Raw genomic sequence first — 27,233 nt, forward strand, 5'->3', positions numbered from 1 at the left:
CACAGCATGATGCTGCCACCATCACACTTCACCGTAGGTATGGTGCCAGGTTTCCTCCAGACTTGATGCTTGGAATTCAGGCCAAAGAGTTCAATCTTGGTTTCATCAGCCCAGAGAATCTTGTTTCTCATTGTCTGAGAGTCCTTTAGGTGCCTTCAAGTGGGCTGTCATGTGCCTTTTACTGAGGAGTGGCTTCCGTCTGGCCACTCTAGCATAAAGGCCTGATTGGTGGAGTGCTGCAGAGATGGTTGTCCTTCTGGAAGGTTCTCCCATCTCCACAGAGGAACTCTGAAGCTCTGTCAGTGACCATCGGGTTCTTGGTCACCTCCCTGACCAAGGCCCTTCTCCCCCTCCCACTTGCTCAGTTTGGCCGGGTGGCCAGCTCTAGGACGAGTCTTGGTGGTTCCAAACTTCTTCCACTTAAGAATGATGGAGGCCACTGTGTTCTTGGGGACCTTCAATGCTACAGAAATGTTTTGGTACCCTTCCCCAGATCTGTGCCTCGACACAATCCTGTCTCGGAGCTCTACGGACAATTCCTTCGACCTCATGGCTTAGTTTTTGCTCTGACATGCACTGTCAACTGTGGAACCTTATATAGAAAGGTATGTGCCTTTCCAATCATGTCCGATAAATTGAATTTACCACAGATGGACTCCAATCAAGTTGTAGAAACATCTCAAGGATGATTAATGGAAACAGGATACACCTGAGCTCAATTACGAGTCTGATAGCAAAGGGTCTGAATACTTACGCAAGTAAGGTATTTCTGTATTTAATTTTTTATACATTTGCTAAAATTTCTAAAAACCTGTTTTTACTTTTTCATTATGGCGTACTGTGTGTACATTGATGAGGAAAATAAATAATTATATCCATTTTAGAATAAGGATGTAACATAACAAAATGTGGAAAAAGTGAAGGGGTCTCTCAGGATATTGAATGAGTCCATATCCGGCCATAGGAAATGTCCATGTGTGATATTCGGGGTAATCCCTAAAAGAGACATCTGGATTCAGAATGTGTCAGGATATGGTGCATATCCACAAAACTCAAAATATGCATTGGAAATGGTCTGTATTCTCTAGAATATCAAAAACGTGTTATGTAAAGATATCCCCTGATATGGACCCTTTTCGCCCAGTGCGAGGCAAATGGTTGTCACACCAGATACTGACTGGTATTCTGATCCACGCCCCTACCTTTAAAAAAAAAGTGTCTGTGACCAACAGATGCATATCTGTATTTCCGGTCATGTGAAATCCATTGATTAGGGCATAATGTATTTATTTCAATTGACTGATTTCCTTATATGAACTGTAACTCAGTAAAATCGTTGAAATTGTTGCATTTTGCATTTATATTTTTCTTCAGTGTATTTTTTAATTTCTAAGACATTCTAAGGTTTGTATCATTCACAACTAAAGTAGCCAAATAACTCTAAATCTAGTGTATAGGACCTGTTTCAAATCATCGCTCATCATAGCCACTTCATATGTGCACCCGCATATGGGAAAAATATCCTTTCTATTTTATTCAGCTAAGTTCAATTTTATTCTTCTTACTGTAAAATCATATAATATAAAACCATGGCACGGGACTTATAAGCATATATTGTCTGCTAAATGAACAAGCCTACAGCCTATGGGATGGAGCATAGCCAGATAACATACATTAATCCAACTCATATTCTGTTCTTCTGATATACATTTTCTTCATATCATAATGTTTCTTTAGACCTGACTAAAATAAATAATGGATTTATTGTGTTGGTGTATATTAAATTGATGTATTAGATTTTCCAAAGGCGTGCATCAGTGGCTTGCATGCAGCTTGATTTGTGGAGGCCTGCAGATGCTAAACTTGTTTATGTTAATTTACGGTCAATTACCATGAGACCGGCAGTCTTTTGCATGACAATAACCGGCTGACAAGATTTCATGACCGCCAAAGCCCTAGTTATGGCGAGTATAAAGCGTTTTCCACCACTCAAATACAATCAAATATATACTACTGTATTCACCGCACACACTCACACACAGAAACACACCAAAATCTTACCATATGCTTGCTAACAAAAACACACACAAATCACACAAGGTGCAGGCCTACCCTATCAAAGTGGTTTGTTCTTGACATCAAGCTGCAGCATTCTGCCAAGGAACTGATGTGATATACAGTGGGGGAAAAAATAATTTAGTCAGCTACCAATTGTGCAAGTTCTCCCACTTAAAAAGATGAGAGAGGCCTGTAATTTTCATCATAGGTACACGTCAACTATAAAAAAACAAAATGAGAAAAAAAAATCCAGAACATCACATTGTAGGATTTTTAATGAATTTATTTGCAAATTATGGTGGAAAATAAGTATTTGGTCAATATCAAAAGTTTCTCAATACTTTGTTATATACCCTTTGTTGGCAATGACACAGGTCAAACGTTTTCTGTAAGTCTTCACAAGGTTTTCACACACTGTTGCTGCTATTTTGGCCCATTCCTCCATGCAGATCTCCTCTAGAGCAGTGATGTTTTGGGGCTGTCGCTGGGCAACACGGACTTTCATTTCATTTCATTTACATCATTTGGCAGACGCTCTTTTCCAGAGCAACTTACAGTTTGTGAGTGCATACATTTTTTTCATACTGGCCCCCCGTGGGAAACGAACCCACAACCCTGGCGTTGCAAGCGCCATGCTCTACCAACTGAGCTACACGGGGCCACTGACTTTCAACTTCCTCCAAAGATTTTCTATGGGGTTGAGATCTGGAGACTGGCTAGGCCACTCCAGGACCTTGAAATGCTTCTTACGAAGCCACTCCTTCGTTGCCCGGGCGGTGTGTTTGGAATCATTGTCTTGCTGAAAGACCCAGCCACGTTTCATCTTCAATGCCCTTGCTGATGGAAGGAGGTTTTCACTCAAAATCTCACGATACATGGCCCCATTCATTATTTCCTCTACACGGATCAGTCGTCCTGGTCCCTTTGCAGAAAAACAGCCCCAAAGCATGATGTTTCCACCCCCATGCTTCACAGTAGGTATGGTGTTCTTTGGATGCAACTCAGCATTCTTTGTCCTCCAAACACGACGAGTTGAGTTTTTACCAAAAAGTTCTATTTTGGTTTCATCTGACCATATGACATTCTCCCAATCCTCTTCTGGATCATCCAAATGCACTCTAGCAAACTTCAGACGGGCCTGGACATGTACTGGCTTAAGCAGGGGGACACGTCTGGCACTGCAGGATATGAGTCCCTGACGGCGTAGTGTGTTACTGATGGTAGGCTTTGTTACTTTGGTCCCAGCTCTCTGCAGGTCATTCAGTAGGTCCCCCCGTGTGGTTCTGGGATTTTTGCTCACCGTTCTTGTGATCATTTTGACCCCACGGGGTGAGATCTTGCGTGGAGCCCCAGATCGAGGGAGATTATCAGTGGTCTTGTATGTCTTCCATTTCCTATTAATTGCTCCCACAGTTGATTTCTTCAAACCAAGCTGCTTACCTATTGCAGATTCAGTCTTCCCAGCCTGGTGCAGGTCTACAATTTTGTTTCTGGTGTCCTTTGACAGCTCTTTGGTCTTGGCCATAGTGGAGTTTGGAGTGTGACTGTTTGAGGTTGTGGACAGGTGTCTTTTATACTGATAACAAGTTCAAACAGGTGCCATTAATACAGGTAACGAGTGGAGGACAGAGGAGCCTCTTAAAGAAGAAGTTACAGGCCTGTGAGAGCCAGAAATCTTGCTTGTTTGTAGGTGACCAAATACTTATTTTCCACCATAATTTGCAAATACATTCATTAAAAATCCTACAATGTGATTTTCTGGATTTTTTTCCCTCAATTTGTCTGTCATAGTTGACATGTACCTATGATGAAAATTACAGGCCTCTCTCATCTTTTTAAGTGGGAGAACTTGCACAATTGGTGGCTGACTAAATACTTTTTTTCCCCCACTGTAATTGGAGCTCTCTGTGAACATGTGTGATCAGTCTTAGACTCCAAGGTCTGAGTGTGTGAAGAGATTACTTACAGTAGGTCTGCTATACTGTAGCTGGGCCAGATAAGAGGGAACATGCTTGTGAATATTTTATACTCCTCAAACATAACACAGCGAACAGCCTCCTGTACCACCTGGCTTGGCATTGCTACTATTCTCTCCGAAAGGAGAAATTAACCTATTGATTTGCCCAGAGGACTTTTAGATTTACTCCATGTTTTCCATGAGAAGAACAAATACTGGATTGTCTATAGAGACTGAGAGAATGCTGTGCAATGCAACTAGAATAAGGATAGTTTTTAATCGAGGGGCTTTGCTAGAAAAGCCTTTTGAGGCCGACATCACTGCACCCTACAATATATTACTCTTAGCTCAGTTTTGTAAGACTGACGGTTGTGATATATGTTCAATGTTATATCAACTTGTTGATGGTGGGCACCCTGAGCACTGATCAAAGAGGCTGTTACTCAGTGAAGGGAGTGTGAGGAACATTTATCACATTCACACCGGATAAAGGAACACTGACAGCCAACAGAAAAATTATACTTTGGTGGTCCACCAGAAGTCCACATTACATTATTTTGTCAGTCCGATTGCCTACACTAATGGAATAAATATATCTACAATATCTAATTGTCAGTTGCAGACAATATTTTTGTATGTTTTTGGGTTGTGAATGTTGGATCTGGGGGTGTTGGGAAACTTGAGGGATTTGAAGCAGCCTCTGAAACATTGATAAAAACATTTCAATGCGATACTAGCTTTTTTTCACAGTGTCTCACTTGTTGTTAAAACCTACATTTGTGTTTTGTTTTTTACATACTGGTAGCCAGAGTCGTTCAAGGGAATTCGGGACATGGGTGACTAGTTAACGTTAGCTTGGCTCTCTCTGTGTGTCCGTGCCGTGGGTGGAGGGTTTTTTTCGTTGGCAGAAAGCAATGGCTAGCTAGTATGCTAACTATTCTAGCTAACTAACTGGCTGAATAAGTTGACGACGGACTCGCTCAAGCCCACAACGTTAGACACGGACACGTATGATCTGCTTGGCAAGTTGACACAATGGTGGTTTGTTGTGGCCGAGTTTTGGTGCTAAACCGTGTTGTTGGAGCCTGGCATGCTAGTTGGCTATGGCGTCATAGACTAGGTGCCCTGGACGGTTTTCACGGAAGAATACTGTACCAAGTTAGCTAGCTGAATAAACTAAGTTAGTCTATTCCTAGAAAACATTGAACCGCTGTAGTTTACAACAATTATAGTTTCTGAGGTGGAAGTTGGGAGAGTTATATTTGGGTGTTTCAGTGAAACGTAAATGAGGGAGGCCCCGCTCTCTCTCTTTCCCAGATGTTTAGTTCATTTCATTCCGATCTCCTTTGCATTATTGTAGCCATTTTCTGTAGCCTGTCAACTATGCCTCTGTCTATCCCTGTTCTCTCCTCTCCGCACAGGCTATACAAACGCCTCACACTGCGTGGCTGCTGCCTCTCTAACCTGGTGGTCCCTGCACGCACGACCCACGTGGAGTTCCAGGTCTCCGGCAGCCTCTGGAACTGCCGTTCTGCGGCCAACAAGGCAGAGTTCATCTCAGCCTATGCCACCCTCCAGTCCCTCGACCTCTTGGCGCTGATGGAAACATGGATTCCCACTGAAAACACTGCTACTCCTACTGCTCTCTCCTCGTCTGACCATGTGTTCTCGCATACGCCGAGAGCATCTGGTCAGCGGGGTGGTGGCACAGGAATCTTCATCTCTCCCAAGTGGACATTCTCTCTTTTTCCCCTGACCCATCTGTCTCTCTCCTCATTTGAATTCCATGCTGTCACAGTCACTAGCCCATTCAAGCTTAACATCCTTGTCATTTATCGCCCTCGAGGTTCCCTTGGAGAGTTCATCAATGAGCTTGACGACTTGATGAGTTCCTTTCCTGAGAATGGCTCACCCCTCACAGTTCTGGGTGACTTTAACCTCCCTACGTCTGCCTTTGACTCATTTCTCCCTGCCTCCTTCTTTCCACTCCTTTCCTCTTTTGACCTCACCCTCTCACCGTCCCCCCCTACTCACAAGGCAGGCAATACGCTTGACCTCATCTTTACTAGATGCTGTTCTTCTACTAATCTCACTGCAACTCCCCTCCAAGTCTCCGACCACTACTTTGTATCCTTTTCTCTTTCACTCTCCTCCAACACTACTCACTCTGCCCCTACTCAGGTGGTAATGCGCCTTCGCTCTCTCTCTCCCGCTACTCTCTCCTCTTCCATCCTATCATCTCTTCCCTCTGCTCAATCCTTCTCCCTCCAATCTCCTGATTCTGCCTCCTCAACCCTCCTCTCCTCCCTTTCTTCATCCTTTGACTCTCTATGTCCCCTATCCTCCCGGCCGGCTCGGTCTTCCCCTCCTGCTCCGTGGCTTGACGACTCATTGCGAGCTCACAGAACAGGGCGCCGGGCAGCCGAGCGGAAATGTAGGAAAACTAGACTCCCTGCGGACCTGGCATCTTTTCACTCCCTCCTCTCTACATTTTCTTCCTCTGTTTCTGCTGCTAAAGCCACATTCTACCACTCTAAATTCCAAGCATCTGCCTCTAACCCTAGGAAGCTCTTTGCCACCTTCTCCTCCCTGCTGAATCCTACCCCCCCCCCCCCCTCCCTCTCTGTGGATGACATCGTCAACCATTTTAAAAAGAAGATTGACGACATCTGATCCTCGTTTGTTAAGTCAAATGACACTGCTGGTCCTTCTCACACTGCCCTACCCTATGCTTTGACTTCTTTCTCCCCTCTCTCTCCAGATGAAATATTGCGACTTGTGACGGCCGGCCGCCCAACAACCTGCCCGCTTGACCCTATCCCCTCCTCTCTTCTCCAGACCATCTCCGGTGACCTTCTCCCTTACCTCACCTCGCTCATCAACTCATCCTTGACCGCTGGCTATGTCCCTTCCATCTTCAAGATAGCGAAAGTTGCACCCCTTCTCAAAAAACCTACACTCGATCCCTCCAATGTCAACAACTACAGACCAGTATCCCTTCTTTCTTTTCTCTCCAAAACTATTGAGCGTTCAGTCTTTAGCCAACTCTCTTGCTATATCTCTTAGAATGACCTTCTTGATCCAAACCAGTCAGGTTTCAAGACTGGTCATTCAACTGAGACTGCTCTTCTCTGTGTCACGGAGGCTCTCTGCACTGCTAAAGCTAACTCTCTCTCCTCTGCTCTTGTCCTTCTAGACCTGTCTGCTGCCTTTGATACTGTGAACCATCAGATCCTCCTCTCCACCCTCTCCAAGTTGGGCATCTCCGGCGCGGCTCACTCTTGGATTGCGTCCTACCTGACCAGTCGCTCCTACCAAGTGGCGAGGCAACAATCTGTCTCCGCACCACGTGCTCTCACCACTGGTGTCCCCCAGGGCTCAGTTCTAGGCCCTCTCCTATTCTCGCTATACACCAAGTCACTTGGCTCTGTCATATCCTCACATGGCCTCTCCTATCATTGCTACGCAGACGACACACAACTAATCTTCTCCTTTCCCCCTTCTGATAACCAGGTGGTGAATCGCATCTCTGCATGTCTGGCAGACATATCAGTGTGGATGACGGATCACCACCTCAAGCTGAACCTCGGCAAGACGGAGCTGCTCTTCCTCCCGGGGAAGGACAGCCCGTTCCATGATCTCGCCATCACGGTTGACAACTCCGTTGTGTCCTCCTCCCAGAGTGCAAAGAGCCTTGGCGTGACCCTGGACAACACCCTGTCGTTCTCCGCTAACATCAAGGCGGTGACCCAATCCTGTAGGTTCATGCTCTACAACATTCGGAGAGTACGACCCTGCCTTACACAGGAAGCGGCACAGGTCCTAATCCAGGCACTTGTCATCTCCCGTCTGGATTACTGCAACTCGCTGTTGGCTGGGCTCCCTGCCTGTGCCATTAAACCCCTACAACTCATCCAGAATGCCGCAGCCCTTCTGGTGTTCAACTTTCCCAAGTTCTCTCACGTCACCCCGCTCCTCCGCACACTCCACTGGCTTCCAGTTGAAGCTTGCATCTGCTACAAGACCATGGTGCTTGCCTACGGAGCTGTGAGGGGAATGGCACCTCCGTACCTTCAGGCTCTCATCAGTCCCTACACCCAAACGAGGCCATTGCGTTCATACACCTCTGGCCTGCTGGCCCCCCTACCTCTGCGGAAGCACAGTTCCCGCTCAGCCCAGTCAAAACTGTTTGCTGCTCTGGCACCCCAATGGTGGAACAAGCTCCCTCATGACGCCAGGACAGCGGAGTCACTCACCACCTTCCGGAGGTACTTGAAACCCCACCTCTTTAAGGAATACCTGGAATAGTATAAAGTAATCCTTCTACCCCCCTTACCCCACCCCAAAGAATGAAAAAAAAAAACATATTGTAAAGTGGTTATCCCACTGGCTATAAGGTGAATGCACCAATTTGTAAGTCGCTCTGGATAAGAGCGTCTGCTAAATGACGTAGGCCTATGGTATGTCAACCTAAAAACGTACATTTTGATTAAAATCTGAGAGGGGTTAAAGGGCACACGATTTCATTAAATAAGCAGCTGAACCCCACATCATGATCCATGGATTACATGCTTGGCTGGCCAGCAGCCTAGGACCTGCAGCTATGGTGGGGATGCCCAGTGTGCACACACAACTCTCCCTGATTAACCCTGGCATCCTGCCAGCCCAGATCACCAAGGTCCTGCCTGCAAAGGGGCCAAGGTGAACAAATCAAATGTACTCTACTGTAGTATTCCATGGCTTCTCAAGTCCTGCATACGTGGGCTGCCTTGGTGAATGGAGGTGCAAACGAAATGGTAGCAAGGGTGCTAAAGATACAGTGACATCAACCTTTAGCCTTCCACTGTAATTGTGAAGAAGTTCGGCCAAACATATTGTGCCGTGAAAAAATGAATGTTAGCTCAGTCCCCTGGTATAGCTCAGTCCCCTGGTATAGCTCAGTCCCCTTGTATAGTAGAAGTCCTTGTTCAGTTACAAAACAGGCTGATAGTGCAAGCTGACTTACTGTACAATGACCAACACGTTAAAACACACATACCCAAACACACACACACACACACACATATTCACATATACACACACAGCTGAGGAAGGTCTGGTGTGGTTAGCGGTTAGCTAACGTCTGGACACACCACAGTCTTTGGCATGTTTATGTAGTATCAGATAATAAATCCACATATTTCTGAGTCAGTAATAAGACAGAAATGTAACAGAAAATGTATTCAGAATATAACAATTTCAAATGGACAAGAAATTGCTTGTTTTGTGTTATTTTAATATGTCATGCAAACAAACATAGAGGGGGGAAAGTATCTGCTTTTCAATAGTTCACTTTTTTCCTGACTAGGTGTTATAACTCCTCCACTCAGTAACTTAACAATGGTATTTAACAAACCACAGCTAGACACAGATACCCAACATTTTCCTGGAAATATTGTTCGTTGTTTTCCATTCTATTCTACACTGGATGCAAATGCAAAATTTAACAGATATAGATAAATATATCAAATAAACCCAGGTGGCAAAGCCCACCTGTCTGATGTGAATAGTATAATAGCAATCTTTTTACCCCCCCCCTTTACTACCACTGTCTTTTGTCTAAACTAACACCTGACTTATTTCACCTGCTAGCACTGACTTGTTTAAAGAAATGTACTTGAGGTCCTCTGTAGCTCAATTGGTAGAGCATGGCGTTTGCAACGCCAGGGTTGTGGGTTCGATTCCCACGGGGGGCCAGTATGAAAATTTATGCACTAACTGTAAGTCGCTCTGGATAAGAGCATCTGCTAAATGACTGAAATGTAATGTATTTATTGTGATCGAGATGTAGTTGTCCCTGATGGCACTGACTTTGCTCACAGCTGCTTGTTTGAAGAAGTGTACTTACTGTGATCAAGATGTGGTTGTCCCACTGGCTATCCTAAGTTGAATGCACCAATTTGTAAGTCGCTCTGGATAAAAGCGTCTGCAAAATGACTTAAATGTAAATTTACAGACTAGAGACTCTCTCTCTCTAGACATACACACACACACACTCTATCTCCCAACAGACCACATCCCTGTGCTATTATTCCCAGCCCAGATGATTGCTGTGTTTTAGTGAAATGAGTGGGACAATCAGTGAGACAAGATAAGATTTAATGCTACATTCCACATTCGATGAACATTCCACTTTCACATTCTTCCAACATACACGTGCACTGCAGTGTTAGACATATGATCTACATAGAAAATCTTTACAATAAAAGACAACATGACCTTTGAAAACCATCAGTTTCTACAATGAACCATCTAAATCATCGGAGAAGGGGAGTGAGAGAATGACAAAGCCTAAAGGGAGAGCAGGTGCCTTGGAAGCAGCAGGGAAACGTATCAAAGGGAAAAACCTGATAGAAAGAAAATCTCCTCCTTCCCCAAACCCAAACTCTCTTCTGAATTTAAGAATTTCCTCTTAATCACTGTACTGGTGCAAGAGACTGTAACCCTTGCCCTATTTGATCAATGCTCTGCATCTAGAGCAGAAGGGGCGAGCACATTTCCACTAACCATCAGTTTTTACCCTCCTTAACATCTCCTCCTCTGGTGTTGATGTTTTTAAGATTGGAGAGTGAGGGACTGCAACGCAATGCACACCAGTTGCAGGGACCACCCAAACATCCTGTGCTTTGTTTTTGAGCTGCTCTCTGTCTGAGCCAACACCCCAAGGGTGATCTAAAACAGCTGGACTGGAGATATTCCACTTAACTTAATCGCACCTTCGTTCTCCCTCAAGAATTTCCTGGGATAATCTGTTATCCCAAATAACCCCAAATAATAAATCACATTAGGCTCTTGCCTTGTCTGAGCTCCTCTTACCGACACACACACTTGCTCACATACTCATACGCAATAGTATTATTCCAATAAGGTCCAATAGGTGTGATCATTCTTGATAATACCAAAAAAGACAACCATTTACATATACGGAGAAGGCTAATAGTCTGTATTAGGCTGTATGGTGAAACATATCAGAGGGTTGACATGCTGTCTATATTGGTGGGATGGCTGAAGCTTTTGGCTCTACAGTCATACAGTATCTTTGCGAGCAAAACACTGGAGGAACAATTCTTGAAATAATGTATTATTTTAGCGATGACATTTCTGGGTTACCGCTCAAAGCTTCAGAGTTAAAAACAGTTGGTATTCACAAACACACGTACACACACAATGACAAACATGCACACACACCCACACAAGCACACACACCCACACACACTCACACACGCACACACACGCACACACTTGTACTGTACACACACACACAGATGAACAGTTGCATCCCTGCACCACACACACACACACACACAGTTACAGGCTCTGGCACATCAAATTAAATAAAAGTTAACAGCGCATGGTGATGTCTGAGAATGGGATGAAATGCACAGGGATGAAATGCACAGACAAATCCTGGGATATTGCCTGTGTCTAATGCACTTAACATGCCTAACAACATTACACTGGGAGTGTTGGCTAAGGGAGAGACGCAGAGAGGGAGAGAGCGAGAGAGAGAGGAGAGAGAGAGCGAGAGAGCGAGAGAGCGAGAGAGCGAGAGAGCGAGAGAGCGAGAGAGCGAGAGAGCGAGAGAGCGAGAGAGAGAGAGAGCGAGAGAGAGCGAGAGAGCGAGAGAGCGAGAGAGCGAGAGAGAGAGAGAGCGAGAGAGCGAGAGAGAGAGAGAGAGAGATGATATAGGGAGAAGGACAGAAAGAGGGAGGGATGGAGAGAAAGGCAGAGAGTAGCAGAGGGAATATAGGAAGAGGGGGACAAAGGAAGGGACGGAGGGAGAGATAGATGCAGAGTTGGAGGGGTAGGAATAGAGGGAGAGAGAGGGGGTAGGGAGAGGTAAGGAGATAGATAGATGTTGAGCGGTAGAGAGAGAGTGGAAGGGGGTGGAATAGAGTAGATGGAATGCTGCAGCAGCAGAGTAAGAAATCTGTGACATCCATGTCATCCAAAATATTTAGCCAACACTAAATAAGGGGATGGCTCTCACTCACACATGAATGCACACACAGTCTCATTTGCATGCCAATCCACATTCCCAGAGACATTGTGTACAGTCTATGCTTATCTGGTCATAAAAACAGACATTAATGTGCAAACGTCATGACACAACCGTCAATAAAAACCACTATACCTTTTATAACACTTTTTTTTATCATGCTCTACAACAGAGATAATCAACAATATTTGGGTACCAAAGATGACCCAGAAGTGCTGGCTTGACAAGTAGAGTATATCAAGCAGAGAGCTCACCTCTGCAGTGTAAAGTACATCTTCAATAATTCACATGGTTTCCAGTGGTTGTTAGACCCAAAGCCTTAAAGAAACTGTCCCTGTTCAATCAACTAGGTTTTCAGTTAAAGTAAAAAATGGATTTCTCTGAAGAGAGAGAGAGTGTTGAATACAGTTTGAATTACTTTGCCACTACGTTTCTTTATGTTTCCACACTGTTAGTTAGCATTGTTGCTTTTTGTACTGAATCCAAATGTACAGCACATTCGGAAAGTATTCAGACCCGTTCCCATTTTCCACATTTTGTTACCCCGTAATGACAAAGCGAAAACAGGTTTTGAAACATTTTAGAAAATGTATTAAAAATAAAAAACAGAAATACCTTACTTACATTAGTATTCAGACCCTTTGTTATGAGACTAGACATTGAGTTCAGGTGCATCCTGTTTCCATTGATCATCCTTGAGAAGTTTCTACATCTTGATTGGAGTCCACCTGTGGTAAATTCAATTGATTGGAAAGGCACATACCTGTCTATATAAGGTCCCACAGTTGACAGTGCATGTCAGAGCAAAAACCAAGCCATGAGGTCGAAGGAATTGTCCATAGAGCTCCGAGACAGGATTGTGTTGATGCACAGATCTGGGGAAGGGTACCAAAACATTTCTGCAGCTTTGAAGGTCCTCAAGAACACAGTGGCCTCCATCATTCTTAATTGGAAGAAGTTTGGAACCACCAAGACTCATCCTAGAGCTGGCTACCTGGCCAAACTGATCAATCGGAGGAGAAGGGCCTTGGTCAGGGAGGTGACCAAGAACCCGATGGTCACTCTGACAGAGCTCCAGAGTTCCTCTGTGGAGATGGGAGAACCTTCCAGAAGGACAACCATCTCTGCAGCACTCCACCAATCTGGCCTTTATGCTAGAGTTGCCAGACAGAAGCCACTCCTCAGTAAAAGGCACATGACAGCCCGCTTGGAGTTTGCCAAAAGGCACCTAAAGGACTCTCAGACCATGAGAAACAAGATTCTTTGGTCTGATGAAACCAAGATTGAACTCTTTGGCCTGAATGCCAAGCGTCACATCTGGAGGAAACCGGGCACCATCCCTATGGTGAAGCATTGTGGTGGCAGGTCTCTGAATGTCCTTGAGTGGCCCAGCCGAATGCTGGACTTGAACCCGATCGAACATCTCTGGAGAGACCTGAAAATAGCTGTGCAGAGACGCTCCCCATTAAACCTGACAGTGCTTGAGAGGATCTGCAGAGAAAAATGAGAGAAACTCCCCAAATACAGGTGTGCCAACCTTGTAGCGTCATACCCAAGAAGACTCTATGTTATAATCACTGCCAAAGGTGTCTCAACAAAGTACTGAGTAAAGGGTCTGAATACTTATGTAAATGTGATATTTCCATTTTTTATTTTTAATCCATTTGCAAAAATCTCGAAAAACCTTTTTTTGCTTTGTCATTATGGGGTATTGTGTGTAGATTGATAAGGGGGGGGGGGGGAAACGATTTAATCCATTTTAGAATAAGGCTGTAACGTAACAAAATGTGGAACAAGTCATGGGGTCTGAATACTTTCCGAATGCACTGCATTCATGCTGCAGGAGAACAAAATTGTAAAGAAGTCCATGATTTGGAGTGTACCCCTCCAGAATTAAAATTAGCTTCCCCTATCTCCTGGGGTATGTCGGAGGAAAGATCTTAAGCCACCTCCACCCATTTTATCCAGAATAAGAAAATTGGGCTTATTGAAAATGCAGTGGCAATCCAGTCTCTCATGGAGATATTTTATCAGAGCAAAATAGAGCTCATTTGTTTAACTCTGCAATCTTATTTTGATTAAAGGAAGCTTAAGCTCTATGCACTTACTACTACTACTAAATCATTGGCGGTACATCTTGATCAATTATTTACCAACTTTGGAGGTCTTGAATAAACCTATATCAGGCCAACCAAATCTATACATTCCTGGATTGACCCAAAACTACTCTGATGTTTTGAACTTCATGGAGTAACTTTCAAAGATATAGGCCAAGACCAATGATAATAGCATTACCGTCTTGAGGAACACTCCTTTACCAAATCAGTGATAAAACGTGGATACTATTAGTAACAATACAGAAACAATACTGTGTGACCCTAACGGCCCTTAAAGGGCCAGCGCAAAATTGCAATAAGCATCTAGCTCTGGTTTGTTGTGAACAGATAAAAGATAAATCACATCCAAAGCTCTCTGCGTCATCCCTCTGTTCAATTCCTGGATCCATAATCTCCTTACAATGCCTGTCCAACTTTAATCTCACAAACAGGCTAAAATAATCTGTTTTACTCCAAATCTCTAACTCGCTGGAAACCTTAGGAAACCTATTGGCCTCTGATTTGGTCTTTGTATTGTGGTCACATAACATTCTCTTACCGAGAAACATTATTTAACTGGTATGTAACTACCCTTTTATACACATGAATGGAAACACTTACTTAACACCTTATACCACTTACTTAGTTTGCATGGAAGTGCAAAGTATTATCATCATTGTATTACCCTGTTGTTAGAGAGTTGTGAATCACTACCAGGTAACATGACAATAACAAGCTCACTCGTAGGCCTAAAGATCACAAAGCATCAAGAATCATAATTCTGGTACAGAATCACTTGGAAAGTCAAAATGTGGATATTTGTGGATCATTGCCAGTCGATGCTACTGTATTTGACCCGCTATTTCAAAACCTTACCAAGGACAATAGCATCGAGGTCACGTGATGACCCCTCACCCCTCGACATATATACAAAGTCTTTCAGCAGTTGAGTCATCATTTGTTCTTAATCCAAGCCACGGTTCTCATGAATTCCACATCTGTAAGCGAATGGGCTACTGAGTTCTTTACTGCAAAGTTTAAGCACGCTTACTGTAACACAGACTGACACCACAAACAGAACAATCGAATAACTGTTTTACTGGATCAGAGGGCTCTATCGTAATGGCTCTATCACTACAATTTACCTATGTCCAGCTTCCAGGAGCCACATATTGGATTGAAACATTTACATAATTAGAATGCTAAGGAGATGACCGGCCGAGCCATTAATAAGTATATTGCGAGTGGTTAGGGTTAGGGTAAGTGGTAGGGTGAGGTTAGGTTAAAACGTCCTAGTGGTTAAGGTAAGGGTAAGGGTTAGAAAGGGGTTAAAAAAAAAGTATTACAAAAATAACACAGCTCGTTTCAAACCACTGCCACTCATTGATTACGTGTCGTGGTTTTTACACTCTCTGCCACCCTCAACCAACCAACCAGCCTGCACCGCACATCCTTTACATACATACAGTGCCTTCAGAAAGTTACCAAGTGGGATTAAAATTGATTTAATTGTATTTTTTTTTCAACGATCTACACAAAATACTCTGTAATGTCAAAGTGGAAGAAAAATTCAAACATTTGAATGTGTTTTTTTTATTTTTATGAGAAAACCCCACACTGTATCTTGATTTGTATTCAGGACAAAGTTAATTTCTTAGCCACATTTTGCAGTTTTACTTTAGTGCCTCATAGCAAACAGGATGCATGTTTTGGAAAAAAAAAAATTCTGTACAGGCTTCCTTCTTTTCACTCTGTCATTTAGGTTAATATTGTGGAGTAACTATAGTGTTGTTGAGCCATCCTCAGTTTTCTCCTATCAAAGCCATTAAACTCTGTAACTGTTTTAAGGTTGCCATTGGCCTCATGGTGAAATCCTTGAGCGGTTTCCTTCCTCTCCGGCAACTGAGTTAGGAAGGATACCTGTATCTTTGTAGTGACTGGGTGTATTGATAAACAATCCAACGTGTAATGAATAATTTCACCATGCTCAAAGGGATATTTAATGTCTTTTTTTTTCTTTTTTTTTACCCATCTACCAATAGGTGCCCTTCCCTGCGAGGCATTGGAAAACCTCCCTTGTCTTTGTGGTTGAATCTGTGTTTGAAATTCACTGCTCGACTGAGGGACCTTACAGATAATTGTATGTGTGCGGCACAGAGATGAGGTAGTCATTCAAAAATCCTGTTAAACACTATTATTGCACACAGAGTCCATGCAACTTATTATGTGACTTGTTAAGTACATTTTTACTCCTGAACTTATTTAGGCTTGCCATAACAAAGGGGTTGAATAATTATTGACTCAAGACATTTCAGTTTTTCATTTGTTATTAATTTATTTTAAAAAATCGAAAAACATATTTCCACTTTGACATTATGAACTATTTTGTGTAGGCTAGTTACACACAATCTAAATTTAATCTATTTTAAATTCAGGCTTTAACACAACAAAATGTGGAAAAAATCGTCAAGGGGTCTGAAGGCACTGTATGTTGTTACATATGATACTATTTCTAATAGGACAACATGTATTATAGCTTTAGGTAGGGCCCTATAAAATCTGCGATACGGAGAACGCGGACAGAATCACAGAATCGAGACATTAAAACGGAATTTAACAATATTCAAAAATATATTGAACTTAGTAGGAAATCAACTAAAGGTATTGAACTTATTCGAAAAATAATTAGTTTGCCCAAGTTTATAATAAGACATGAACAGAATGCATCAGCAATTCGTATTTGTATGCAACTTTCTGAAGAGACAACGGCACGGGAATGCCCGTTCCTTCTGTGTGAGGTGCGCGTATGTCTACCACTTTTGCTAATGATAAACATCTTCTGGTAGATGGAAAGGCTTTCCCAAAAACCTTCTCAATCAAATGTTAACCACAAATTAGCCTATGCCTATCTGGCAGAATGAAATTATGATTGCATCAGTCAAGTAAGAATTTGTTTTGCAAACTTGTTTAGCTAAATTTGTTTTACAAACAACAGTGCTAAATACATTCTGGCTTGAATTAAAGGGTAACTACATTCAAAAATAAAGAAATTATTATATTTCTTCAAGACCTCAAAAGTGGTGTCCTAATGTGGTCTAAGCATTGTTGTAGCCTTAGAACATCCAATGTAGTTGGTTTTCTATATTTAAAAAAGTATGATTTTGAGAGCGAAAACCTGAAAAAACAGGGAACATTCTGAAACCTGGAAAAACACAACCAAAAAAGCGGAATTTGTGGAAAACTAAAACGGATTTCCGCAAAAAATAAAACAGATTTTATGGGGCCCTATTTAGGTCACTGATGGTATGGACGTCAAACATTCAGGCTGCTGCACAGACACTATGGAGGCTCTAGTCTAAAATGCCTGGTTAAATTGTGTTTGAGAGCATTTTTAAACTCTCTAAGTGGTTAAATGAGTGAGAATTAGATGTCATTTTTGGTGAGTGGGCAACATCTCAAATTGATATATTGAATTATTTTTCCATATTAAATTATTTTTGTATTGCGCTCGTTTCCCTAATCTGGACACTTTGTGTTACTACCTTACACAAGCTTGCATTTTCACCCTATAACATGTAGTGGAATTACACCTCAGATTGGTGATGTTAGTATAAAAGTTTACAGTTATCACGATGACATAAGATCAATTGCTTAAAACAGATCAATATTTTTTGTTTTGTCCCGTTCATTTTGCCACACACTGGGGTGCACAGGACTTAAAACGCAGAGTTAATTTTCAAACTCAAATGGCACGGAATATTCAGGGCGGTCTCTCTATAAAAGTTGCTGGCGACACACCAATACACGGATTTGACAGTCAAACTATCACCTAAATGGAAGCCAACCGTTGATATCACTGTTGATATCCTATGCCGCATCTTGATTTGTTGAAGTGGTTTGTTACCTTTTCAGTGATGGCAGCATTCCGAAATGAACATCCGACATTCCAAAATATAAATATAAGCCTTCTCATCTATAGGTTAATCCAAGTTTATGTGTGGCCTTTGAATAGTGTTAGTTTAAAGCAGCAATCTGCTGTTCAAACAATAACAAGGTAGACCCCGCCACTGCTTTCGTAGAAGGCTGAGGGATGCAACCACTCTCAAACTCATGGACAGAGCTATGGCTACAAGGACTGACCATCCATGATATCAAAATGATAGTTTTAGCCATGTTTTGAGGCTATACAGAGTTTTAATTTCATTAGTTTACAAACAAAGCAGCAAAACAAGCTTATATTTGGGGTTCTGATGGGGTACAACAGTTGAACTAAGCTCATGAGCATCTATAAGTTATATTCTTCAAGAATCAATGGGTATATATCATTCATGTAAAAGTAAAAATGGATGGAGCAACTGCATATTGCCACTTTAAACAATGTTACACCCCAAAAGTTTCCCCTCTGTTCTATTGATTTCAACATGATATTGATGGAAGTGATTCACAAAAAAAAGTGTTGCGTTACGCTTACCGCGTTGGCAACCCACTTGAATCATAATTGTGATATTATATTTTTGCCGTATTGCCCAGCCCAAAGGCAGGCGTGAAAGCCAGGGAGGACAACACATACAATTTCACAGCAAAGACAAATACCACAACGGCCATTAGCCTGTCAGAGCGAGAGAGAAATTAACTACGCGCCAAATATTAATACGATTAAACAGCATCTGCAATGACAATGAATAGCAGGTTAGAGTTTTTCAACATGATTCTTGTTCTGGAGGCAGCTCTGCATAGTGGTCACTAGCTGGCACAGCCACAAAGTCATACAATCAATTTTAAACCTAACCATAACCTTAACCCTAGCCTTAAACACGCTGCTAACCCTAATGCCTACCCTAATGCCTAACCCTAACCTTAAATTAAGACCAAAAAGCAATTTTTGGTTTTCATGAATTTTTACAATATTGGCAATTTTGACTTTGCAGCTGGCTCATCTAACGGAAATCACTCAGTTGTGTCTCAAGGACAAGATTCATCCCAATAAATGTCAACCTGCCAATGAATAATGCAATCAAACTTCACCCAAGGAAAAAAAGAGAACAATGAGTAGTACAGTCAATGACACTTCATCAAGCGCAGAGGGCATTATGCAAAGATTAATTCCTGTTGTTCCTATGTTGCATTTCCATACGCTTGGGTTGTCGTCCAATCAGCACCCATGATTTTCACAGTTATCGCGGCTGATGATCTCATAGTTTGACCCCTCGCCATTGATTGAAGACCATGCCATTTACAGGGAGAGTGAAGGTCAGTGAGGTAGATTGCAAGTCTGTGTTATTAAAAATGACCTATACATAAGCCATGGTGTACATATGTAATGGAATGGTGTACATATGTAATGGGCTTTCAGATAGATTGCTATCATCTGCATTTATTTTAGCCTCGCATGTTTTACTAATATGCAATTGCTTGGTAACAGAAACCAAAATCTATTTTCTATTTTATAGTGGGGGCAGCTTTTTCATATTTCCTTTGAGGCAATCAGTTTCAATTGACTTCACATGTCTAATTCAATACTAACCAAGGACAATTTAGGAATTTAAATTGTATTTTAGTCTTCAAAGACACTGCATATATAAAATATATAATGCTCTGTCTGTTGTTCTTAAGAAATACCACAGACCATCTTGTACTAATATCAGTCATTTGTTTGTACACTGATTTGAGGTTTTGGATATCCTAGTGCAATTATGGTAAAATGAATAGAATTTACTTGCAAGTCTGCTCTAATAGACATCTACATGATTATGAAACTAGTGCACTATGCCAGGTCACATAAAGTATTACCCAGGTATGGTTGGGAATTTTTAGGGAAATCTAAGTGAATTACACATAATGCACATCACTTGACAAAGCTTCATAATCATGTTATGACACAGTGACCATTTAGCTTTTCAGAATTAAGGTTACACTAAGCTAACATCTGCTGCCCTCCCATCTCAAATCAAGCACCACATTATCCGAAGGCAATCCGCTAGGTTAAATCAACAGTCATCGCCAATATCACACAGTGTAAACAAACAATCTCATGACTCAGAACTAATTTCCAGTCCACAGGGCTGATGGGTAAATTTAAGCTTTCTTCAATTGTATAATGATTTCCTTGCAGATTGACAAAGAGACCACTGACATTCAATAAAATATACTTACCCTTCCTCTCTCTCGCACACACACAAACACACACGGACACCTACACTACATAACCAAAAGTATGTGGACACATGTTCGTCGAACATCTAATTCCAAAATCATGGGCATTAATATGGAGATGGTCCCCCTTTGCTGCTATGACAGCCTCCACTCTTCTGGGAAGGCTTTCCACTAGATGTTGGAACATTGCTGCGGGGACTTGCTTCCATTCAGCGACAAGAGCATTGGTGAGGTTGGGCACTGATGTTAGGCAATTAGGCCTGGCTCGCAGTTGGCGTTCCAATTCATCCCAAAGGTGTTCGATGGGGTTGAGGTCAGGGCTCTGTGCAGGCCAGTCAAGTTCTTCCACACCGATCTCGACAAACCATTTCTGTATGGATCTTTCTTTGTGCACGGGGGCATTGTCATGCTGAAACAGGAAAGGGCCTTCCCCAAACTGTTGCCACAAAGTTGGAAGCACAGAATCGTCTAGAATGTCATTGTATGCTGTAGCTTTAAGATTTCCCTTCACTGGAACCAAGGGGCCTAGCGGGGAGGCTTAGGGCCCCATGCAGTCTTACAATAACTGCTCTAGTCAGAGCCCGATAGGAAAGACTGAGACCTAACTGACACAGTGAACTCTTGAGCACAGGAGGTTGGTGGCACCTTAATCGGGAAGGACGGGCTCGTGGTAAGGGCTGGAGTGGAAATAGAGGAATGGTATCAAATACATCAAACATATGGTTTCCATGTTTTTGGTGGCATTCCATTGGCTCCGTTTCAGCCATTATTATGAGCCGTCCTCCCCTCAGCAGCCTCCACTGCTCCTGAGGTTAACTAACCTGTTGCCAAATGCCAAGAGACACAGAGGAATACATACTTTTTTTCATATATACATTTTCTACTTTATGTTAACCATCTCATACACAAACTGAAAGCAGAAGTAGAAATATCATTATATGTTGGAAGTCATTGAGTTGTATGTGCATTACTTGAAAACATGTTCATAATGGCTCATTAATTAAATTGGCCTATGTCACCTAGAGCAAGATTATAATCCACCATGAATAAATTATTCTGACCTAATTTACAGTGGACTTAATGCTGTGTGTTGCTTCAACACACTGTCCTCATTGCACTCTTCAGTAACATTTTAACATTTTTAGTCATTTTAGCAGACACTCTTATCCAGAGTGATTTACAGTTAGTGATTGCATACATTTTTCAGTACCAGTTGAACATATCAAAGGAGGGTAATTGGCAGGCTAATCAAGTACAAATTACTCAGTATAAAACATTATGCAATATGAAATCTTCTATTGTCACCATAATTGCATGGGATAACTCAAATCATAATCCCTCAATGTTGATTACTCATTTGCATTCCACAAACTGCAGTCAATTAACCTTAGCCTAATCAGAGACGGAAGAGGAAGAGAGACACCCCACTCACTGTTTTATTTGTATTATTATTATTTTTTGGTTCAATGAAAGTCAATGAACTAAGTAGACCAGAACCAGCTGCTATTGCATTGGTGTCTATGGGAGACACACCCAGTTAAGTAGACCGGAACTGACCTTTTTTTTACGGTAAATGGCTTGAGTGAACTATCTTCCTTTATCCACCATCTTTGGACTAATCCAACTCAGCAGAGTTTAACATGCAACAGTCCTACTGGTAGCCTATTCAATGGAATCCCAGGTGGAATTGCCTCGAAATGTTTTATGATATCATGCGTAATATGGGTTCCGCATTGCAACTAATGTAATAATGGGGAGAAGAAGCAACGGTTTGTCATTCTCAGAAAATTTCGAACAAGATTACATCTCGTTCCATCCTTCTTTACTTAAAACCTTCCACATTCTGATCAGCTCGGGACATTTGTCATTTTCTGGCTTCTGTCGCCTTAATTCTATGTGAGAAGGCAACGCATCAAATTATGCTATAGTCTTAGTCTTAAACAAAAGGATTAGGCCTAATTTGGGAATTGCATATGTGCACAATGAACATATCATTAATGTACTGCTAGTTAATTAAACACGAGTATATTATTGTCGGCTTAAATGATCTAGAGCAAATATATTCGCCAATCTTCAAACTTTCGAGATAATCCAAATGTTAAATAATTTTACTCCACTGATGTGGCTCTGGAATATCCTCCTGCATCTATCAATTGCGCTCGTATAGGCTACAGAGTGCACTTGATATAACGCGACTGAAAAAAAAAAATCTGAAGTCCTCAGTTCTTACTGTTATTAGTTAGAATTGGAGGTCCAGCCACACGAGTAGACATGGAGAGTAATGTTCTATAGCCAGAATTTGAGAAAAATAAGAACATATAGAGCCTTAGACTATAGCTTACATTCTATTGCAACTGGGAGTTACTCCGTAATATCGGTATTATCATCTCCATAAAATGTCATACACTATTGGCAAATCCCAAAATAACTTACTTAACACTCACAGTAACGTTATATGTCTACTGTATTGCCAATTGCATAACATGACAAGCAGTGCATATTTAAAGGATTTTGCCACCTTTCGCCTCAGATAATATGTTTAAGCTGATGTCATTTGATTTACAGAAAACCATCCAGGCTTAAAGCATAGCATACTTCCTCTCGACTATCCCCATCCATAACCAGTAATTGCACTCCTCTACTCACCTTTCACAAAATGTGGGACAACGGCGCTCAAGCAGAGGACGATGGATACGAGTAACAGTCTCATCCTCTTTCAAATAGCAGGTTTCACTTCCAATGTGGGGAAATCAGGAAGTAGAATAACTTTTCACGAGCCGTAGGGCTAGTCTCTGAGTGGTATAAGCCTAGTGGTTTTATACCTCCTCCTCGACTGGCGGTGGTAAGTCCTCTTATTTTCCGGAGAGTTGCGGATGCACTACCTGGAATGCCGAGTGTTGAAACAAGTGACAGTGCCAGGGCTCCGCTGCCTGCCTTCCCGTCTTACTGCAGTGGTGCGCGATGCGCTGTGATAGACGAGAGATTGTGCGTGCCTGCTGGTCCCGGGAAGACGGTTTCACTGAGAGTGCGCGTGAGTGTCAGGGAGTGTGTGTGCGAATGTGTGTGTACAAACACTGGCGCCTGAGGAGCGCGCAGTAGGCTACAAGGTCTTACACAGTTATCCGACTGGGGCGCTGTCTCACTAATAGAGACAACCCCCCCCCCCCCCCCCCCCACATTATTATTTACATATCCCAACATTGGAATAAGCATACTGCTCTACATAGGCAAAACTAAATCATAAAAAATAAAAATAAATGTATACACAGTTATAAAGTTTTTTTCTGTCTAGACAGACAGCAATTTCTGATAACATGATATATTCTGATCAACTGCCATGTTCTTGTCAGGTAACTAGCTACCACATTAATCAGATAATATACAGTACATTCGGAAAGTGTTCAGACCTCTTCCCTTTTTCAACATTTTGTTATCTTACAGCCTTATTCTAAAATTGATTAAATCGTTTTTTCCCCTCATCAATCTACACACAATACCCTGTAAAGACAAGGCAAAAACAGATTTTTTTGCAAATTTATTTTTAGAAAATAACAGAAATATCACATTTACATAAGTATTCAGACCCTTTACTCAGTACTTTGTTGAAGCACCTTTGGCAGCTATTACAGCCTCGAGTCTTCTTGGGTATGATGCTACAAGATTGGAACAACTGTATTTGGGGAGATTCTCCCATTCTTCTCTGCAGATCCTCTCAATCTCTGTCAGGTTGGATGGAGAGCATCGCTGGACAGCTATTTTCAGGTCTCTCCAGAGATAATCGATCGGGTTCAAGTCCGGCCTTTGGCTGGGCCACTCAAGGACATTCATGACTTGTTCTGAAGCCACTCCTGCGTTGTCTTGGCTCTGTGCTTAGGGTTGTTGTCCTGTTGGAAGGTGAACCTTCGCCCCAGTCTGATGTTCTGAGCGGTCTGGAGCAGGTTTAAATCAAAGATCTCTCTGTATTTTGTTCCGTTCATCTTTCCCTCGATCCTGATTAGTCTCCCAGTCTCTGCCGCTGAAAAACATCCCCACAGCATGATGCTGCCACCACAATGCTTCACCGTAGGGATGGTGCCAGGTTTCCTCCAGATGTGACGCTTGGCATTCAGGACAAAGAGTTCAATATTGGTTTCATCAGACCGGGGAATCTTGTTTCTCATGGTCTGAGAGTCCTTTAGGTAAGTTTTGGCAAACTCCAAGTGGGCTGTCATGTGCTTTTTACTGAGGAGTGGCTTCCATCTGGCAACTCTAGCATAAAGGCCTGATTGGTGGAGTGCTGCAGAGATGGTTGTCCGTGGAAGGTTCTCACATCTCCACAGAGGAACTCTGGAGCTCTATCAGAGTGACCGTCGGGTTCTTGGTCACCTCCCTGACCAAGGCCCTTCTCCCCCGATTGCTCAGTTTGGCTGGGTGGCCAGCTCTAAGAAGAGTCTTGGTGGTTCCAAACTTCTTCCATTTAACCTCTACAGGATCGGTGTTCCGTATACGGGACGGTTGAGCTAACGTGCGCTAATGTGATTAGCATGACTGTTGTAAGTAACAGCAAACTTTCCAGGACATAGACATGTCTTATATGGGCAGAAAGCTTACATTCTTGTTAATCTAACTGCACTGTCCAATTTACAGTAGCTATTACAGTGAAAAATACCATGCTATTGTTTGAGGAGAGTGCACAACAACAAAAAACGTATCACGGTAGCTGGCTTGATACATTCACATCTGAAGGTAAATAATGTACTTACATTCAGTAATCTTGCTCTGATTTGTCATCCTAAGGGTCCCAGAGATAAATGTATCAATTGACCAATTCGGCACATTTGGGCAGACTTGATACAAAATAGTCCAGTATTGCAATGCTTCACTGGATCAATCTGAAACTTTGCACACACACTGCTGCCATCTAGTGGCCAAAATCTAAATTACGCCTAAACTGTAATGTTATATTGTTGCCTTTCTCTTGCATTTCAAAGATGATGAAAAAAAAAAAAAAAAGATTAAAACACATGTTTTTTGGTTTGTATTATCTTTTACCATTTCTAATGTGTTATATTCTCCTACATTAATTTCACATTTCCACAAACGTCAAAGTGTTCCCTTTCAAATGGTATCAAGAATATGCATATCCTTGCTTCAGGTCCTAAGCTACAGGCAGTTAGATTTGAGTATGTCATTTTAGGCGAAAATTGAAAAAAAGGGTCCGATCCTTAAGAGGTTTTAAGAATGATGGAGGCCACTGTGTTCTTGGGGACCTTCAATGCTGCAGAACTTTTTTGGTACCCTTCCACAGATCTCTTCCTCGACACAATCCTGTCTTGGAGCTCTACGGACAGTTCCTTCTACCTCATGACTTGGTTTTTGCTCTGACATGCACTGTCAACTGTGGGACCTTATACAGACAGGTGAGTGCCTTTCGAAATCTTATCCAATCAATTGAATGTACCACAAGTGGACTCCAATCAAGTTGTAGAAAGATCTCAAGGATGATCAATGGAAACAGGATGCACCTGAGCTCAATTTCGAGTATCATAGTGTCTGAATAATTATGTAAATAAACTATTGGTGTTTTTATTTTTTTAAATAAATATGCAAACATAAAAAAAAAAGGTTTTGGGGTATTGTGTGTAGATTGCTGAGAAAACATATAGTCTGAAAGAAGTGACACTTCACGAAATCATATACCTGTAGGCAAATCTATTAATTCGAATTTTAAAATTTTTCGGTCTATATACAGTTGAAGTCGGAAGTTTACATACACTTATGTTGGAGTGATTAAAACTCGTTTTTTCAACCACTCCACAAATGTATTGTTAACAAACTATTGTTTTGGCAAGTCGGTTAGGACATCTACTTTGTGCTACTTTATGTTTACAGACAGATTATTTTACTTATAATTCACTGTATCACAATTCCAGTGGGTCAGAAGTTTTCATGCACTAAGTTGACTGTGCCTTTAAACAGCTTGGAAAATTCCAGAAAATGATGTCATGGCTTTAGAAGCTTCTGATAGTCTAATTGACATAATTTGAGTCAATTGGAGGTGTACCTGTGGATGTATTTCAAGGCCTACCTTCAAACTCAGTGCCTCTTTGCTTGACATTATTGGAAAATCTAAAGAAATCAGCCAAGACCTCAGAATAATAATTGTAGACCTCCACAAGTCTGGTTCATCCTTGGGAGCAATTTCCAAATGCCTGAAGGTTCATCTGTACAAACAATAGTATGCAAGTATAAACACCATGGGACCATGCAGCCATCATACCGCTCAGGAAGGAGACGCGTTCTGTCTCCTAGAGATGAACGTACTTTGGTGCGAAAAGTGCAAATCAATCCCAGAACAGCAAAGGACCTTGTGAAGATGCTGGAGGAAACAGGTACAAAATTATCTATATCCACAGTAAAACTAGTCCTATATTTACATAACCTGAAAGGCCACTCAGTAAGGAAGAAGCCACTGCTCCAAAACCGGCATAAAAAAGCCAGACTGCGGTTTGCAACTGCACATGGGGACAAAGATCGTTCTTTTTAGAGAATTGTCCTCTGGTCTGATGAAAGAAAAATAGAACTGTTTGGCCATAATGACCATCATTATGTTTGGAGGAAAAGGGGTTAGTTTTAAAGCGGAAGAACACCATCCCAACTGTGAAGCACGAGGGTGGCAGCATCATGCTGTGGGGGTGCTTTGCTGCAGGAGGGACTGGTGCACTTCACAAAATAGATGGCATCATGAGGAAGGAAAATTATGTGGATATATTGAAGCAACATCTCAAGACATCAGTAAGGAAGTTAAAGCTTGGTCTCAAATGGGTCTTCCAAATGGACAATGACCCCAAGCATACTTCCAAAGTTGTGGCAAAATGGCTTAAGGACAACAAAGTCAAGGTATTGGAGTGGCCAAAGCCATGACCTCAATCCTATCGAAAAATGTGTGGGC

The 27,233-nt window shown here is 42.1% G+C and overlaps 1 protein-coding gene across 3 annotated transcripts in view; it reads right to left on the reverse strand.

Annotated features, from left to right (window-relative positions):
* Positions 1-23,137, reverse strand: part of edil3a (EGF-like repeats and discoidin I-like domains 3a) — a 306,460-nt gene extending 283,323 nt beyond the window's left edge. The window contains exon 1 of one of the 3 annotated variants that reach the window (XM_084180561.1): positions 22,949-23,137. In XM_084180561.1, the coding sequence (XP_084036687.1) occupies positions 22,949-23,012 (64 nt within the window). In that variant the 5' untranslated portion in view covers positions 23,013-23,137. The remainder of the gene's footprint in view (positions 1-22,948) is intronic. The other 2 variants (XM_084180559.1, XM_084180560.1) reach the window with 2 other exon arrangements.
* Between the last annotated feature and the right edge of the window lie 4,096 nt (positions 23,138-27,233).

The sequence above is a fragment of the Coregonus lavaretus genome, assembly GCF_964263955.1.
Source record: "Coregonus lavaretus genome assembly, chromosome: 17".
In the NCBI taxonomy this organism is placed as follows: Eukaryota; Metazoa; Chordata; class Actinopteri; order Salmoniformes; family Salmonidae; genus Coregonus; species Coregonus lavaretus.